This window comes from Prunus persica, chromosome G7, assembly GCF_000346465.2.
Source record: "Prunus persica cultivar Lovell chromosome G7, Prunus_persica_NCBIv2, whole genome shotgun sequence".
In the NCBI taxonomy this organism is placed as follows: Eukaryota; Viridiplantae; Streptophyta; class Magnoliopsida; order Rosales; family Rosaceae; genus Prunus; species Prunus persica.
The window spans coordinates 9,589,390-9,609,927 of record NC_034015.1 but is presented as its reverse complement, the minus strand read 5'-3'; the positions used below and the strand labels follow the sequence as shown (position 1 = coordinate 9,609,927).

Here is a 20,538-nt window from a genome sequence, read left to right as displayed (position 1 = left end):
GACTGAATAGATGGAATTGTTAAGGCAAGTATGGGCTCTAGTCAACAGATCTGCATTTGCTATATCCAAAGAGTCCATGTTTTCAATCTCTTCCCTTAGATGATCTGCTAGAAAATCTGCTACAGCTTGTCCTTTGACGGCTTTCTAAGGAACATATCTGAAAGCAAATTCTGTCAAAGCCAGAGTCCATTTTCCAATTCTGCCTCTCAACATTGGCCTTGTTAGTATGTATTTGATTAGGTCTGTCTTGGCGATGATGTAGATGGTAAATGGCAGCATGTAGTGTCTGAGTTTCACAGCAGTGAAGTATAAGGTTAGACAAAGCCTTTCAATTGCAGAATATTTCCTTTCTATTTCTGTCAGAGCTATGCTCAAATAGTAGACTGCCTGTTTCTTCCCTTCCTTGTTATCTTGAACCAACAAACTCCCTACGGACACTTCTAATGCAGAAACATAGAGTTTGAGTGGTCTGCCTCTCTTTGGTGGGGACAGAACTGGTGGGTTTGAAAGGTAGTGCTTGATTTCCTCAAAAGCCTGTTGATGTTGTTCTTCCCACTTAAATGTCTGTTCTTGCTTTAACCTCAGCAAGGAGGAGAATGGCTGAATTTTTCCTGCAGAATTGGATATGAATCTCCTTAGAAAATTAATTTTTCCAAGGAGACTCTGCAGTTCTTTCTTGTTCCGAGGTGGCAAGGCTTCTATGATGGATTTTGCTTTATTTTTGTCAATCTCTATGCCCCTTTGGTGGACCAAGAAACCTAAGAAATTTCCTGCTTGAACTCCAAAAACACACTTCTTGGGATTCATTTTCAACTTATGTTGTGTCATTCTTAAGAATGCTTTTCTCAGATTTGATACATGATCTCCCTCTTCTAGGGATTTAATCACTACATCATCTATATATATACCTCTAGAGAATGACCTATCATATCATGGAAAACAGAATTCATTGCTCTTTGATAAGTGGCCCCTGCATTTCTTAAACCAAAAGACATTACAGTGTATTCAAAAGCACCTATATGTCCTGGGCACATGAAAGCCAACCGTATCTGAATTGCCTAGCCACCTCGACCCTGATCTGCTTGGTGTTGGCTTGATACTCCTCATCCCTATTGCGTTCGTCATCCACCAGCTCCTGCTTGAGGCAGTTAACCTCCATTAGTACAATGCTTTGGCCGCTTCTCAGGTTTCGCAATTCACCTCGCTACTATTCGAGCTCAGTCTCACATTCCTTGATGCGCTTCCCGCTAAGTTCGAGGGTTGCTATCTTTTCGCATATCACGCGGATCATAGCATGAAACCTCCCCATTTGAGTGTTGCGAATTCCAACCATCTGCAAGAAATAAAAGTGGGCATTACACATGCAACTATTATAGGACATGGCAATTGGATGACACCAGCACAAATCTCAAACGTACCGCGTTCAAGTACTGTGATTGGTAACCCCACATCTGTTCGTCAGTCATGGTTGTGAAGTCGTTCTCACCCAGTGAGCTACCAGGAGTGGGGGCACAAGGGACTTTCTGAGGTCAGGACGGAGTACTCGAAGCAGATATATTGGGTGAACTCAAACCCAAAACGACCTGTGAAGCATGACGGGACTTCTTCACAGACCCGGAGGGCTCAGGCTTTTTTTCCAGTCTCATTTCCTTGCGGCCTAGAACCGACAATGAGCGTGGCTCTAACATATCTGACTGATCAGACTTAGACCCGGATGTGCAGTCCTTGGAGCTGCTGTGCTGAGCTAACTCAGCCTCATTTTCTTAAAAGTTGGCCTCGATAAGAGACGCTGAATCCTCAGTACAACAAAGCTCAATGTCACGAAACAAATGTCCTTGAACAAGTCTATCTCGCTCAGGTTTGAATCAGTCAAAGTGACAGGGAGGTAGGTCGTCGTACGACGAGCAGAAGAGAGACGAATGAGAGTCGTGGGGTCGACGAAGCATGTGATATCCCACGTCTGACCAACCAAGTTCTCCTCCAACTAAGCGATCCAGTCCTTAGGGAGGAGATACCTTTTGTCTGAAGGAAGTACTGCCAAAAGAAGAGGTTCGTTAGACCCACAAAATATAATAAGCTATATTTCAAAAACATAAATTTGTATACCATGTTTTGGGCCAAATGCCGACGGGATAGGCATGTTAGATATCTCAAGCGCCGCCCACTCCCAAGTGATTAAGAGAGGTTGGTTTTTCCAGTACTTGGTGGAAGTGGGCTTACAAGTAAATACCTTTTTACTAGGCCCAGACATAAAAAAGAAATAGTGACTTTCCCCTTAACACAAGCCAAGTCGTAGAGATACATGAAATCCTTAAAACTAAGAGACACACCCGACTTCAAACCAACGGCTAGAAACCCAGATATGAGAAGGCAAGAAGTCGGGTTTAGTTGCATAGGGTGAAGACCCAAGAAGAACAAGAGCATATGAAAGAGGGGATGGAGTGGAAACTTAACATGCTCTAAGTGGGCCAGCGAGAGAATTAAAGAACCCCGAGGGATAACGGCACAAGTTTACATATTCGACCCTAAAGAGGATCGATCCCCATGTTGTCAGGAACGCATCCTCGTCTTAAGTAATCTTGTAGCTCGATGGGACACCACCGGACTTAGGCCAAATTTCGTGGCTCGACATGAAAATAGCAAAGATGAAAATAGTACTTACTAGGTGATGGCAAGAACAAAAGCCCTTCAGCGGAGTTTTCAAACATTTTCCTCTCCCTTCAGCTTATATATGAAGAACAAAAGCAAAGTATGAACGGTTTTACGAATGGATGCATCCCTATCGACCAACCTTTTATAGCAAGGGCGAAGATTGGGAAAATAATTCACAGAAGTCACGGGAAGAAGTTTTTCAAAAGCAAAGATAAGGTTCAATGTGGCTGGCTCAGATATTTGCCTTAAGCTCTGGCAACAAAGCCTAGTCTGATATGACCAGTCGAAATTATTTCTACCCAACGCATGCGCTTCTCTGACAAAAAGTTGTACGCACTTCGACAAAAGACAAAGAAGAGCAATGGATGTAAGTAATAAGTGGTGCAAGGTAGTAAGTACACCTACGAAGCTAGGCTTGTTCACCCCCTCATGCAAAGACTAAATCGTGGACCGCTTGGGACTCGGTGAAAATGAAAAGGAGAAACTGAAGGCATATGGAGTCCAGAAGGTCCGAAAAAAAAAAAAAAAAAGTCGTGAACACCTTTGATCGGGTCAGCTCCGAATGGACAGCTAAGGGGTATCGGGGCCAGCATGGATAGCTCAAGCGCCAAAAAAAAAAAAAAAGTTGTGAACACCTTGGATCGGTTGAGAGACCACAGGCGCACGGCTCCAGATGGACAGCTAAGGGGTATTGGGGCCCGCATGGATAGCTCAAGCGTAAAAAAAAAATTCGTGAACACCTTAGATCGGTTGAGAGACCAAAGGCGCATGGCTCCGGATGGACATCTAAGGGGTATTGGGGCCTGCATGGACAGATAAGGGGTATTGGGGCTCGCATGGACAGCTCAAGCGTAAAGAAAAATAAAAAAATGTCGTGAACACCTTAGATCTGTTGAGAGACCAAAGGGGCACGGCTCCAGATGGACAGCTAAGGGGTATTTGGGCCCGCATGGACAGCTCAAGCCAAAAAAAAAAAAGTGGTGAACACCTCGGATCGGTTGAGAGACCAAAGGCGCATGGCTCCGGATGGACAGCAAGGGGTATTGGGGCCCGCATGGATAGCTCAAGCGCAAAGAAAGAAAGAAAGGAAAAAAAAGGTCGTGAACACCTTGGAGCAAAAAGAAACCAAGAGGCATGAGACCCACCGAATTGGTAAGAGCTTAAAGCTTGGGATCGGCTAGCAAAGAGAAACCAAGAGGCATGGGACCCACCGGATTGGCAAAAGCTCAAACCCAAGCGCACCCTAACTGGGGTTGGGATCGACTATCAAAGAGAAGCCAAGAGGCATGGGACCCACCAGATTGGTAAAAGCTCAAAAATTGGGATCGGCTAGCAAAGAGAAACCAAAAGGCATGGGACTCACCGGATTGGCAAAAGCTCAAACCTAAGTATACCCCAACTGGGGTTGGGATCGGCTATCAAAGAGAAACCAAAAGGCATGGGACCTACTGGATTGGTAAAAGCTCAAAGCTTGGGATCGGCTAGCAAAGAGAAACCAAAAGGCATGGGACCCACCGGATTGGCAAAAGCTCAAACCTAAGCATACCCCAACTGGGGTTGGGATCGGCTATCAAAGAGAAACCAAGAGGCATGAGACCCACCGAATTGGCAAAAGCTCAAACCCAAGCACACCCCAACTGAGGTTGGGATCGACTATCAAAGAGAAACCAAGAGGCATGAGACCCACCAGATCGGCAAAAGCTTAAAACCTGGCGCACCCCAACCCATTTGGGATCGGTTAGCAAAGAGAAACGAAGAGGCATGGGACCCACCAGATTGGCAAAAGCTCAAACCCAAGTGCACCCCAGCTAGGATTGGGATCGGCTATCAAAGAGAAGCCAAGAGGCATGGGACCCACCAGATTGGTAAAAGCTCAAAGCTTGGGATCGGCTAGCAAAAAGAAACCAAGAGGCATGGGACCCACCGGATTGGCAAAACTTCAAACCCAAGCATACCCCAATTGGGGTTGGGATCGGCTATCAAGAAAAACCAAGAGGCATGGGACCCACCGGATTGGTAAAAGCTCAAAGCTTGGGATTGGCAAGCAAAGAGAAACCAAGAGGACCCACCGAATTGGCAAGAGCTCTAACCTAAGCACACCCCAACTGGGGTTGGGATCGACTATCAAAGAGAAACCAAGAGGCATGAGACCCACCAGATCGGCAAAGGCTTAAAACCAGGCGCACCCAACCCATTTAGGATCGGCTAGGAAAGAGAAAGCAAGGATCATGGGGCCCACCGGATCGGCAAAACCTTAAAGCCAATTGCACCCCAATTGGGGTCGGTTAGCAAAAAGGAACATGCCCATGGGCCCACCGGATCAGCAGAGGTGCATAAATCCAAAATAAAGAAAAGGTTCACTTGCACACGGGATTAGCTGTCTGCACTTAGATACTCCACATGGGGATAACATTCCACAGTTGGAACTTGAAAAGTTAGCTACGTGCATGAAAATTCATGTTTGACAGGCCAATAGGAATCATATTTCTAGGTTTGACCAGTAAGTCCAAGAAGGAAAACGCATGGTTTGTTTGGGCTCAGCCATGAGCCCACCATGACGACATGCACTCAATCCAAATAAATCCTGTTCCAAAGTCCCACTTAGATCATTTTTTTCCCTCTCTACCAGCAAAGCGTGTAGAGAGGAAAAAAGGGGGGCACTGTGGGGACCAAATCTCACGTATCATGGCTTAACCCATATGCCACAACTAGAAGACGTGGGATGATCGAACTTCCCTCCCACTAGAAAAGTGCGGAGCGAGGACGACATACTCATCTGATCCAATTACCATGAAATGGAGGACGGGATGCGCAAAGCTAGGAAAGTGGGGCTAAACCCAAGAACTTGAAGCGCTATAAAAACCCGGCTAAACCTCCAACAAAGGTACGAGAAATTCAATTGAACACGCTGCACAAACACTGACTTGAGCGTCGAACTTACTTTTGCAGGTACCTACCCCATTTCCATCGTTCGACCTCGGGAACGTAATCCGGAGTTCTCTTTCAACCAAGGAAGCATGCGGACTTCAGTTAAGAACCTGTGGAGGTATTTCTTCTTGAAAAAAATCCTGCCCCAACAAAGAGAAAGAGAAGGGTTGGGTGGTGGGAGAAGAGGTAGAGAGAGGGTGCTGGATGTGAGGTTGTTGGCTGTTGCATAGAGAGATAGGGATATGAGAGATAAAGAAGGAGAAGGGAGAAGGTGAAACTGAAGCTCACTCGCGGGTTGTGATTTTTCTACTGGATAAAAGAGACCCGGATGTAACTTACTAATGTTATACATTGGATCGATTTGATGGCTATAAAGTAACCCCGTACAACTTACCTTGCATTATAGCATTGCAAAACCAAATTGGGTTATTATAAGTAAGCCCAACATAGAAGCCCAAATTTTGATAATTCATAAAATTTAATAAATATATTATTTTAATAGCTCTATTGGGGCCGTATTGGTGAATCGTATGGTATCATATCGGCATACCCTTGTCCGTACCAGTGTAACATAGATGTTTTTCATGAGTTTTTATCAAAAATCGCAAAAATTTGCCCCACAATTTCATAAATGTCAAATTTTATTTAAAATAAATAAATATAGCTAAAGACTCACATAAATATACTTAAATACCCTCATAATTAAGAACCAAATAAGAATTTGATCTCTTTATCCTAGCCATTCAAAATTATCCAATGCTCTACATTCTGCCACATCACATATTAATACATTTAATTTTCCGAATAGAAGAAAAGAGTTTTTATATCTAAAATAAAAAATAACATAGAATTTCTAAAATAATGGAATTTAGATTTCCATCATTTCAATTTCTGGCAATTGAAGATTTTAGTGTTTGGATTTATGTATGTCGAATTTTGTAAATGCCACTATAGAAATTGTAAAATGACGCATATTTTGGTGGAAATTAAACTTGGGAATTTGATGCCATAATTTCCATGATTTTTTTTCTTCACGTCATTTAATAAATTCCGCGCTTAAGATGCCAAATAAGAGAGTTGTCAATTTCTCCTCTTAAATTCCTGACTTTTAGCTAAATTCCGAATTATTTTCCCTTATCCAAATGGAGGATGGTAGTTAATTTTTTTTTTCTTAAGCTGTTTGGCTCCTAAGAAAATTTCCAGCTTAGTAACTAGAAGTTCCTCAAGGACTTAAAACAAGAATAAATTATGTGCTGAGGCTAAGAGATTGATTTCTTAAGCGTTAATCATCTATAACCTACAGGTTTATTGTAAGCGATAGTCTAGACTAAAGGGGTGGGGAGAGAGATTTTTCAAACACACATAAAACTAGGGGTGGTTGCGGTTCGGTAATCGTAAATTTTTCTCCGAACTGCAAACCGACCGACTATTTGCGGTAAGGTGATTTTTGAAACCGCAAACCGGTGCAAAAATCAGTCAGTTACCGTGAATTAACGGTTTAAACCGATTTGAATATTTTGGGCCTAAATTAGGCAATTTTAAATCTTTACGTGTGGTCTTTTTGTGTCATAAAAATTCAATCTTCCGCACTTTTAAGCCTAGGTTTGATGCTTCTTTTGAAGCCTTTTGAGTTTAAGCATACTTTAGCCAAAAAATATAAATTCACAACCTAAAGAAATAAATTCACAACCTCAACTTCTCAAGCATATATAAATTCACAACCTCAACCTCAACTTCTCAAGCATTCACAACCTAAAGAAAAATCCAATTCAAAGTTAATTAAAGTTATAAACCAAAAGGAAAACTCAAGTGTAGGTGGTGGTGAGTGGATTTTATTATAAGAAGAAGCCCTTCTTTATGAGTTGGAGTGGAGGTTGTGTTTCGGGTGTATCGGTTTGTGTTTGGGGGATTAGAGGCATTCGGTGTGTTAGAGTGGCTAGACTCCATCTATAACACAACAGAACACAAAAGCAACAATATAAAAAGCATATTAATAATAGATTAAACTCAACCAAATTAAAACACAACATCTAACTACTAAAATGCAACTTTAAAAAAAAAAAAATTGCAGATTGCGGTAACTGCGAGTTGCCAAAATCACATACCGCAACCGCAATTGCGGTTCGGTTTCTAAAACTGTAATTTTCGGTCGGTTTTTAGCTATTGCGATTCCAATGCGGTATAATGTCGGTTGGTTTTTACAATTTTTCAGTCTAAAATGCCACCCCTACATAAACTATAATTATTGGGATTTGAACCAAAGACCTCTAGTTTTCAGTGGGTCCCGTTGACCTTTTTAGATTTATTTAGTTCTAAATTTTAATGGCATTTAGATTTATTTAAGTGAGATTTTGGTTATATTTGAAAGTTTTATATGAATTTTTAAGGATAAACTACATAAAACCCCCTAAACTATAGGGTCATTTTCAAGTTCATACCCAATTTTAGAGACATTTACCAGTACATACTCAAACTCCCGGAAACTCTACAATTTACCCCATTCGTTAACCAAACCGTTAGTTAATCTGTTAAATGTTGATGTAGCATTCGTGGGACCTATTTTTTAATTGACGTGGACTTCCATGTGGACAAATATATAATTAAAAATTCTTTACTTTTTAATATAAAAAAATAAAAAATTCTCTCCTCCAAGCCCTCTACCTAGCGAACCCAACTACCCCAGCCACCAAGACAACCACCCAAGCCAGCCAAACTACCACCCAGCTCCTCCACTCACATCCCCAAATAACTTACCCAGGCCACCTATCCCAGCCATACAACCCATCTTGTTCCAGCTCAACCACCATCACCTTTCCACCCTTCTCTCTCCTCCCCAACCCCAGCCCAACCCTCAAATCCCCAACACCTACACTTTAGGCTTCAAGAACTTAGTCGTGTTTTGAAAATGGGCTATCGACTTTTTCAAGGGCTTGATTTTGATTCCTCCATATTAGTCCAAATGGTTGGAACATTTAAAAAAATTAAATTTGGAGGTTGCTGCATTTATTTCACAATCTAGAGTCTAGCCACTTGCAGATCTGGGTATAGGGCTTGGTGGTGGGGATATGAGTGTGTTAGCATAACTGGATTGAACCAGATGTAACAGAGAGAGAGAGAGAGAGAGAGAGAGAGAGAGAGAGAGAGAAGGGCGGAGAGATTTCAAGGGAGGATGGAAAGGGGATGGGGCCTCGAAAACTAAGTGACGTCATCAAGAACCAGGGCCGGCCCTTGGTCAGGGCAACTAGGACCATCACCCAGGGCCCACAATTGATTGGGGTACACAAAAAGTTTTTAGTCCATATATACATACATATGCAAAAAAATGAACTAAAAGTTAAAGGGCATATGTGATATTCGTTGAGAGTTTTACTTGGTATTTTAAAACAATAATAAAAAGAAGGATGCCAACAGATCTAGAAGAAAAGGAAGTCAACATCCTTATTGTTTTCCCAAGAAGCAAAACCTCTCAGTCTGTAGCTTTGCCTTGAAATCTATTTTTAATTCTAATTCTCTCTGAAACTAAGTGTGGAAGGAACAAAGCTATACTTTGAGTTGGAAGCTGATTATTCTCTCCGAAATTGAGAGCACCAACACCAGAGCACAGCATACAGGACCCAAAATATAGGTTTTATTGTTCTTTCTTTGTCTTCATTTAATTAGTTTTACTTTTGTTGTACTTGATTGCTTGTGTGTTTATGATAAATTTTTAAAAATGTTTGCTAAAATGCAACTTTCTGGAAATCTCAAAAGACAAAAAAAGAAAAAGGAAGAAGAAATTGCTCAAAACCTAAGAGGATCTTTAAATAAATATTTCCTTAAAAATAGTGAGGTACCAAATTTAGCTGAAGAACATAATGAAAATGACATAAATGAAAAGGAGAACGAAAATGAAAAAGAAATTGAAACTAATTTGAACCGTGAAGTACCAAATTTAGATGAAGAACATAATGAAAATGAGAACACAAATGAAAATGAAAATGAAACTAATTTGAACATTTATGATCCAAGAGTCTGGGATAATCTTGATGTAAAAATGAGGGATTTATTTTTAGAAAAGGGTCCTATAAGAGAAAATAATTATAAATTCCCTATTGATGAACAATGCAGACATTTTTCCTCACATTTTTATCTTCGAACATTACCAAATGGGGAGACTCATGATAGAAATGGTTAGTGTGCTCAAAGGAATTGGATAAAGTGTTTTGTTTATGTTGTAAGCTGTTTAAAACAATGCATGCTAGAAGTCAGTTAGCAAGTGAAAGATCTAAAGACTGGAAACATCTTGGTGATAAGCTTAAACAACATGAAAAAAGTATTGAACACATTACTAACTTGAGGTCTTGTGTTGAATTGCAAATAAGATTGAAAACAAGTCAAACAATTGATAAAGAACTACAGGAGCTAATCAAGAAAGATACATTGCATTGGAAAAATGTTATGGTCAGAATCATTGCTGTCGTGAAATGTCTTGCTATACATAATTTGGCATTTCGTGGAACAAATGAAAAAGTTTTTGAAGATGGCAATGGTAACTTTTTAGGCCTACTTGAAATGATCTCAGAGTTTGATCCAGTATTGCAACATCATTTTCGTCTCATTCAATATAAGAAAATTCATTATCATTATCTTAGCCATAAAATTCAAAATGAGTTTATAGATATTTTAGCATCAAATATTAAACAAACAATCATTAAAAAAGTCAAAGAGGCAAAGTATTTTTCAGTGATTTTTTATTGTACTCCTGATGCAAGTCACAAAGAACAAATGACTTTAATATTAAGGTGTGTAGATGTTTCATGTACTCTGATAAATATAGAAGAGTACTTTTTGGAGTTTCTAATTGTGCAAGATACAACTGGATTAGGAATTTTTAATGATTGCAAGATGTAATAAAAAAGCTTGACCTAAATATTGATGATGTAAAGGGGCAGGACTATAACAATGGATCAAATATGAAAGGGAAAAATATGGGTACAAAAAAGATTACTTGATATAAATCCTAGAGCGTTTTACATGCCATGTGGTTCTCATTGTCTTAACTTAATACTTTGTGATATGGCCAAGTCATGTGTCAAAGCAAAATCTTTTTTTGGAGCATTTCAATGCATATATACGGTATCCTCTAATTCAACAAAAAGGTGGAATGTGTTACTTGATTATATTGATGGTTTAACTTTGAAATCATTGTCAACTACACGCTGGGAAAGTCACATAGAAAGTGTTAAAGCAATAAAATCTCAAGCTTCTAAAATCAGAGAAGCTTTATTTAAATTAGCGAAAATTAGTGAAGATGCTAAATTGAGTAGGGATGCTGAAAGTTTAGCATCAGGAGAGCTTTCAAGTTTCGAGTTTATATTAAGCTTGGTTATTTGGTATGACATTTTGCACAAGATTAACTTAGTTAGTAAAAAATTACAATGTAAAGACATGTGTCTTGATGTTGCTGTAAGACATTTAGAAGGACTTGTTTCATTTTTTGAAAACTATAGGATAAATGGGTTTACTTCTGCCATAATTGATGCTAAAGTAAATGCATTAGATATGGAATTTGAGCCTGTATTTCTTTAAAAACGTCAAACCTGTAGAAAGAGACATTTTGATGAGATGTCCAATAATGAGAGGGAACAACAATCATCTGAAGAATCCTTTAGAACTGATTACTTTCTTGTCATAGTGGATTTTGCTCTTGGTTAATTGAAAAGTAGGTTTGAACAATTGCATATCTTTGAATCTATTTTTGGGTTCTTATTTGATGCTGTAAAATTGACTTCTTTGGATGAAAATGAATTGAGAAGCTCTTGTGTGAATCTTGAAAATGCTTTAAAAAAATGACGATGATACTGATATTGATGCAAGAGATTTAGAGTCAAAATTACAGGTGTTGCAAGTGTTGCAAGTGATGTTACCAAGTGAAGCAATTGAAACAGATAAACCATGGACATCCATTAAAATTCTAGAGTTTGTAAATAGTGTGGATATGTTTCCAAATGTAATGGTTGCTTATAGGATATTATTGACTATACCTGTGACTGTGGCATCTGCTGAAAGAAGTTTTTCTAAATGAAAATTATTAAAATCTTATTTGCGGACCATCATAGCTCAAGATAATGGACTAGCTGTATTATGCATTGAAAGAGATATGCTGGAAAACATTAAATATGATACCATAATTGATGATATTGCTTGTAGACATTTTAAATGATCTTTTGTGATTAGAATTTCATTGCTATTTTTATTTTTGTATGTGTATATGAGGTGAAGCATAGGGACATGCAAGTTAATTTGTTGTTGATTGTAATGTTTTCAATCGAGTACTCTTTTTCCTTCGTTTGAGGTTTTCATTCCCATTGGGTTTTCCTCAAACAAGGTTTTAATGAGGCCCAAAGTGTCCTATATTATCGGTTGTAAACTCTTATAATTTTAATAAAATATATTATTTGATAAAAAATTGTAATTATATTTATTTATTTGTTTATAAAGGGCACAATCTTAAACTTCAGCCCTGGGCCTTAAATCACCCAGTGTCGGCCCTGTCGAGAACCCACATGCTGAATCTGCCATACGTCTCTGACGACGAGCAGATCTCCTCCTCAGATCTATTGGCTAGGGCTCTGGTATTGGTTGGGGCTAGGAGGAGAGGACTAAAGGAGAATGAGGTGGTGGGTGGTGGTTTGGCTAGCTGGGGTGGTTGTTTGGGCTGCTGGGGTGCTGATTTGGGTGGCTTGGGGTCTTGGGTTGGCTAGCTAAGTCGTGTTAGGGGAGGGTTGGGAGGAGAGCGATGGAGAGATTTTTTTTTTTTTCCTTTGATTTTTAAATTTTAATGATTTTAATTTTTAAAAAAATAAAGAATTTTAAATTTTTTTTTTTGTCTGCATGGAAGTCCATGTCATTAAAAAATAGGTCATACAAATGCCACATTAATATTTAACAGATTAACTAATAGTTTGACTAACGGAGGGGGTAAATTGTAGAGTTTTCGAGAATTTGAATATATACTCGAAAATATCTCTAAAATTAAGTATGAACTTAAAAATGACCCTATAGTTTTAGGGATTTTATTTAGTTTGTCCAATTTTTAAAGACTTTTTTTCATGGAGTGACTTCCACATTTTATTCATTTCCCTTTGACGGCATCGTTTCGCGGCAACTACAGTAAATAGGGGCCCTATTTTCCAGAATTGAGCCCTAACAATACTAGATAAATAAAACCCCCAAATACTTCGTCGCTGCCAATGATTCAAATGAAGAGCAATGAAGAAGCCCAAGCACAAGCAGCGAAGAAAACGAGAGAGTTGCCCAATCTCTCGGAATGCCATTCGTGCCACCTGAGAGTCGACATTGCCAACGCCAATGCCAAGAGCAAGCTTCACGTCCTGTACAGCGAGTGGCGCATTGTCCTTCTCTGCAAGAAATGCTTCTCTCGCGTCGAGTCCTCGGAGCTCTGCTCCTATTGCTACTCCACTTCGTCGTCCCAAGAATCTTTCTTTTGCCTCCAGTGTCACCGGAAAGTCCACAGGCATTGCGATTCCGAGTACCGGAGCGTTGCGCTCTTGTCCGATTCTTGTTCGGCCATGGAGTTTTCCGTCTGCGCCGATTGCTGGATTCCGGAGTCGCTGGTCAAGTGGAAAAGGGTTGTGAGCAGTAGCAAGTCTCGAAGGACTGGAAAGAGAAGAGTTGGTTTGGGATTGGGGAAATCTAGGGTTTTGGCCATGGTGGATGACAGGGAAATTGATGATGCCTTTGGTAGCGAAGAGGGCTCAAACAGGAGGGATGAGGATGCTGCTGTTGATGTTGATGATGGGCAGTTGGATGCCATGGACGGCTCTGCTGAGAAGTTGTGTTCGCCGAATTTGAGTGTGTGCTTTTGTGATTCATCAACGGACATTGGGTGTTTGAAGCTGGAACCAAGAGCGCTTGATATTGAAGAAGAGAGTGGGGATGATGATGATGATGATGAGCCGTTGAAGGAAGGAGATTGGAGCTGCTCCAATGGTGATGACTTGGAGTCTCCAGCTTTCTGTAAACAAGAGCAAGAGGAAAGTGTTTGTATTACCACGCCAAAGAAGCAAAGGTGCAATGCAAAGCTTGATCCTTTTTATTTCAAGTATAGGAAAAGGAGCACTCTTGATCGCTATGTATTAACGTACAAGAGGAGAAGTCCCAAAAACCTCAACGCTTCTTCTATGGTAACATATAAGAGAAGGAAACCTAAATGCCTCTATGCTTGTTATACGTTTACATATAAGAGGAGGAGACCCAGAATTCTGTATGCTCGTTCAACTGGTTCATCATGAGACCTGGACTGAATCTTGATAGCTACAGGTATTCTCCCTAGGCTTCTTGTTCTTGACTGTATTTCATTCTTGCTGTATATGCAGGCATGATATGTGTATTGAGTTGGATGATCCTTAGAGAAAACATTAAAGGGGTGAAGTGATGCTTGAAAACCTAAGCGTCTAAATGTGGTGTTCTAGTATGGAACTGATCATGGTGAAATGGATTGATAGCTTGCCTTAAGCAGTGACCGTCATAGTTTTCTGAGTAGAGTTTGATTGAAGGGTTTTCTGAGTTAGTTAAGTTGTTCTTTAGTAAGTTAGATACTTAAGGCATGACTCAAAGAACAAACACAAACAAAAACAAATAAGAAAAACAGAACAAAATAATCTCGTTGTATCTCAGTTTCAGTTAACTTAAAGCTGATTCTATGTTTTACCAATTGTATTCCAAATAATGAATGGCCTAACTATAATAGATCAGAGATTTTCTTGCCACTCGATATAGTTTCTAAATGTGCAATCATAATGTTGAACATTTTATTTAGAAACTATGATGGAATTTTGTTTCTTCTTTCCTGTGCTTAGCTATTCGGTGAAAATTGTGAATGCCTTAGATTACAAAGGGCCGGTTTGATAACCATTTCAATTTTAGTTTTTAGTTTTCATTTTTTGTGCTAGAGTATAGAGGAAAAAGAGGGAGAATGGAAGTGAGAATGAGAGTGAAGATGGGATTAAGAAGGAAGATGAGAGGAGAGTTTTAGAAACCGAACCCGCAATTGCGGTTGCGGTATGTGATTTGGGCAACTTGCAGTTACCGCAATCTGCAATTTTTTTTTTTTTAAAGTTGCATTCTAGTAGCAATATGTCGTGTTCATATTTGGTTGAGTTTAATCTATTATTAATATGCTTTTCTCTCTCTCTCTCTCTCTCATCCTTACTCCCATTCTCACTCTCATTCTCCTCTATACTCTAGCACAAAAAATGAAAACTAAAAACCAAAATTGAAATGGTTATCAAACGGGCCCTAAATTTCTCAGTTTCTACCAAATCCAGTCAATGGTTTACAAAGTGGCATATAAAAATGAAATCTTTTGCACTCATATGAGCTTGGGAGAAATAAAAAAGAAAGAAAAAACAACTGCAGCAAGTAATTTCTATTACAAAGACCTAGAGGTATTAAATGACTTTCAACAGATTAATCATGGAGATTCTTTCTTTGAGCAATATAAAGTTCTCTAATGCTGTCAAGTTTCTTACTGTTCTTTTTCTCATTTTCTTTGCAAGGTCATCACTGGTGCAGTTTTGTACACTATCACACTTGTTTGGATAGTAACTCTCATGACCGGCGACTCTAAGAGAGCTGTTTAGTTTTTTGTTGTATGATAGTTAGAGCTTTATTGTATTGGCAGTTCTGTACACCTTCTCGATAAGGACTGTAATGGTATTGGTTTAAATAAAAGGTCCACATTCAGTAAAAGTTCAGCATTTGATTCATGTAAAAATGTGTGGTTTCTGAAGAAAGGGAGTACTGAAACCCGGGATTGTTAATGTAAGTTAGGGAAAACCGATTTAATTGTAGCTTGGAAACGAATCATCTAAGGAGAAAGGGAGTACCTAAGGTAAGTTTCTGTACTCGGTTTTCTTTTTGCTTTGTATCCACGGCATAATTAGTTTTTGTTATTTAGGCTTTGATTTTTATTTTTATTTTATTTTTATATTGAGTTTTAGGTTATAATCTCTGCCTGTGATTTATGCTGGTTTTCAGTTTTCTAGTTTCTACTTAGACAAACCATTTGCAGAGAAGGCTGCACTAGCTGATGATTTTGTTTAATTTTCAGTTTGGCTGCTGCATTTTTTATTAATGAAGAAAATGAAATAGTGAATAGGTAAATGAAATAATGAAACAAATGTTATGAACGGTTATTTTATTATGTTTTGAAGGCTTATGCATGTGTTTTGAAGGCTTTATGTTCATCACTTTGGGGCATCGACTTCTACAGTTTTCAGAGATCTTTCTCTTAGGCTTATTTGGTTAGATTGGATTGCAGCCATTCGTTACACCTCTAGGTCTTATAGCCTTCGAGGATTTTCCTTGCTAGTGATCTAGGGGTCTTTGTCTTTGCTCTGCTCCTGTGCCCTTGTACTCTCTATAGTGCCTCAAGTTAGTGAGAAATTGGACAGTACTAATTGGGGGAGTGAGGAAGGTTAATGATCTTCAAGTTCGTGTACAACGAAATTGGGTTCGATAAATTACTTTGCTTTTATTTTTTTGGCAACTAGAGATCATATTTTACTGCTTCCATATGAAGATAACATCACAACGAGTTTGTAAGATATTTGGGTGTATTTTTTGGATTTTTAATATATTAATTACGAATTTTAATGTTTTTAATCTAGGGTTTTTAATAGGGGTGGGCATCCGAATCGAAGAACCGATCAACCGAACCAAACTAGACCAGAAAAAATTGAAAAAAATTGTGTTGACCAAAAAGTCAAACCCAATTCAAAACACCAAATCAAATCGGTTTTAACTGGTTCTTGTTTCGGTTCTATACCCCAACAAACGGAATCGGGCTGAATTGAACCAGCCAAATTAAAAAATATATAATTTTAATATTTATTTATATCCAATGCTATATTTTTAATCTCATAACTAATCTTTATCCAAGTTCAATTTCAAAACATCTCCCTTTTCTAGCCTTAATATTTCTTTTTGTATGAAATTTTAATAATTTGTTAATTTTCAATTAAAATTTGTGTAAAAAAATAATTTTAAATAATAATAATAATAATCCGGTTCAAAATTGAATCTGACCGAAATTGGTTCAACGCGAACTGGATGGATTTATAAATTTTTTTTTGTTAAAATCGGACCGAATTGAATTGAATAAACAGTACCGAATTCGGTTCCAATTTGAGGCAAAAATCAGTCCAAACCGAACTATGTCCACCCCTAGTTTTTAATTGTAGAGGTCCCTAAACTTTACCTCGAGTTGCAATTAGGTCCCTAAACTTTTTTTTTTGAGGCAATTAGGTCATCCAACTCTCTCATCCATTCCAATTGAGTCTTTCTATCAATTTGGCTATTAATTTGAGGACTAAAACCATCTATCTCAATTAAAATATTTTAAATTTTAAAAATTGAAAAGAAAAAAACTAAAAAGAGTGGAAAAAAAATAATTAAATTAAATTAAATAAATAAATAAACTTAAAAACAACAAATACAAATCCAAATCTCTCTCTCTCTCTTTCTCTCTCTCAGCTCTCCCTCTATCTCTCCTTCTTTCCCGAACCCATTCCCCCGCCTCCTTATCCCACCCTCTCAAAACCCATATCCCAACCCAACCTACAACCCACCCCCCATCTCCCAACCCGCAGAACCCATAACCTACCCACAATCCCACCCTCCCAAGATGCAAAGTGTTCAAAAAAAAATTTCTTTTTCAATTTTAGAATTTGCAGAGAGAGAGAGAGAGAGAGAGAGAGAGGATCTAGATAGCTGAAAGGTGAGGCTGGGTTGGATCTCGGGTGGGGACGAGGGTGGTTGTATGGTGGCGTTGGGATTAGAGCACCTCCACCCCAAAAGGCATGGGCAAGGCAAGGTTTGACATTATTCACATGAATAGTGGCAGCCTTACCTTTTTTTGTTCCACCCTAAAGGGCAAACACTATTCACTTTGCTTTATTTTTTATTTTTTTTAATACTTAAACCATTAATTTTGCTAAGCTTCTAAGATAATATTTTCGGTTGCCACATGTCACTATTATTATAAAGTTATATTAAATTGGAAATGCAAGAAAAAAAAAATTGAATATGCAAGAAAAAAAAAGTTACATTAAATTGAATAGGCCATTTATTTTTTGATACAAATGGAAAGTAGTAAAAGCGTCTGGAAAGCGCCACCTGGAAAGCGCCACATGGCGTCTTCTCGTTGGGGGCTGTAAAAAAATTTGATTTCGTCAATGACTTCGGGCAAGAGCCAAGTCCAGAATTGCCCTTGGGCTTGCCTGGGCTTCCTTTTGTGCGCTGGAGGTCCAACTCTGGCCTTGGGGGGCCTATTGCCGGGGTTAGTGTGCTGCGCTGCACTTGCTCTTAGGGGTTTCTAAAGAAGGCTTGGTTGTATTTGAAGAGGATGATGAACTTGAGTTGGGGTCAATGATGAATGAAGAAGGCTCAAAAGATGGAGGTGGAGTTGTTGGGGTCGATGAAGGTGGGTGGTGAAGAAGGCTTTGAAGATGGAGGCGGGGTTGTTGGGGTCGATGATGGATGAAGAACCCAAAAGGAAGCTTTTACCCCCTCATTTTGACGGGTAAATTGGCAGAGTTGGACGGTAGGACCTAATTGGAACTATTTGTCGACTTAATGAATGTAATTGCCTCAAAAAAAAAGTTCGGGGACCCAATTGTAACTTACGGCAAAATTCAGGGACATCTATAGTTTTTTATTATTTTTATTTTTTAAAGAATGAGAATTCATTCATAAAACCACGGATGTACAAAGAGCGACATGATACAGTGGCCTCGTTAAAACCTTCCTAGGACAACCTCATGGGACAAATTCCAGGGGAGGAAAGAGTACCACACACGTCATTGACTAACAGGAGAGTCCAATTCAGGTCACTTTGGACCATTACAATAAAAGAACAAGTCAAAAACAAAACCTAACACATAGACCTCTGACGAGAACCGCAACTAGAGACCAACGCAGTAGACCCACATGAGAGAACATTAGAAACCACAACGAGTAAACCCACAAAAGAGGACCACAAAACATCCCAATTGTCAAAAGAAGCCTTCTATGAGTAAAATCGTAATCATTTGACACCCATACAAACTGTAAGTCATACTATAGCAGAAACTAGGAGAGAACACTGAGGATGAACATAGAAACAACAATAAAAAGACCCATGAGAAGCACTCCACTTCAACTCAGAACTTGACAAAAAAAAAAACTCCTATGACCAAGCATAGTTCTTCGATCGGCGAAGAGTAAATAAGAGCACCACATCCCAACAACTACCACCAGCGTCATTGCTGCTACCGCCGTTAAAACAAATACAAAACATCAGCCACTAGATATCACAACTCTCCCAATGAGAGACACAATCTAGCGTCACTACTGTCGCCGCCGCCTAGACAAAGACAACATCAGCCACCTGAAACACTGCAAAAACAACCAAACAAAACAAACAGACAAACAGACCTAGATCCAAACAAATCTATACTATCTGGGGAGGGGAAGAGGAGGAGAAGAGGGGATAAGAGGAAAGAAAAATATGGGAGAAAAAGAATAGGAGATGAGGAGAGGAAGGGGAAGATGGGAGAAGGGGCAGGGGCAGTGGCCACCTTCCCCTAGCTTTCTCGCGGTTGGTTGTCAGCAAGGAGAAAGGGAATCAGAGTGCTGCTAGGATTTCCCTTGTTGGTAGGGACATCTATAGTTAAAAACCCTTTAATCTATAATGTCTCTACAGTGCATCTAGAGTGTCACTATAGTGCATCTATTGTGCCCCTATAGTGCCCCACGTGTCAATAATATTATTTTTTTACAATTTACCTTCTAAAATTCATAATAAATACATTAAAAATCATACAAATACATCGAAAATTCCTATAAAATCTTATTTTGACTAATAAAATTCCTTTTTTTTTTCGAGACTAATAAAGTTCAAAGTTACAACAAAAACTCGAATTTGTTTCTAAACAAACCAAAACACTAGTTAATGCCCTATAATGAAAAGGTTATGAATTTATTATGATTTTTGAAAGTTAGAGCATTGGAAAATAGTAATAAATTGAAGAGAATGACATGTGGAAGTAGCTGAACGGTGCGTCATCAGTGCTTCAGAAGGGTTTCACTCTCTCGTGATTCCACGTGTCATTAAAGTTTATTTTTATGTGTGTTCATTGCAAAGGCAATATAGAGACACTCAAGAGGCATTATATAGTAACTACAGAGACACGTGAAAGTTAAAGCATTGAGAATGACACGTGGCAGCTATTGAAGGGTGCACTGTCAGTAAGATGGGTGTCATTCTTTGGTATCGCCATTTGTAGCAGATCTAGGAATTTTTCAGAAAAATGGCAATGTTAAAAGGCTAAAAGATCAAAATAATAATAATAATAACCAAATAGCCTTACAATTTAAACAATACTAATGTTATCCATAATTAAAATAAATAAGAGTTTTACATCTAAGACTAATCGACTATAATCTATTTTGTATATCAATTAATATGCACAAAATTCATGTTACACAATTATTTACCAAAATTCATATCACATATGAACAAAATGCATGTCAATAACACAATAAGTCTATCAAAATTCATAAGAAATTATCCATTAATCTAACTAAAATTAATACCAATTAATCTAACCCGAAGTACATGTAGGTCACGAGATAAAAGTACATGAAATTATGAGTTCGGGGTATTTTTTGGTGAATTTTTCGAAGCACATATGAATTTTTAATGAATTTCTAAAGTTGGTCTAGTTAAAATTTGACACATGACACCTTAATAGTGGACCATATTAAAAAAAGCAATGCAAGTTGTGCTTTGAGAAGCACAGGATTCTAACTACAAGCACGAGTCATCTTCTTCTTTGACTGGTTGTGTCTGCAACTTAAGTGAAATTTTTTCAAAATCTTCTAAAATCTATAACTTTGGTTGTCGAGGTCCAA

General features: G+C 38.6%; 1 protein-coding gene across 1 annotated transcript; it reads left to right on the top strand.

The window, feature by feature from the left end:
* On the top strand, positions 12,786–15,373 carry LOC18769879. Its single transcript, XM_007204250.2, has 2 exons — positions 12,786–13,902; positions 15,141–15,373. Exon 1 carries the CDS (start codon positions 12,813–12,815, stop codon positions 13,872–13,874), a length of 1,062 nt encoding a protein of 353 aa, XP_007204312.1. The 5' UTR covers positions 12,786–12,812; the 3' UTR covers positions 13,875–13,902; positions 15,141–15,373.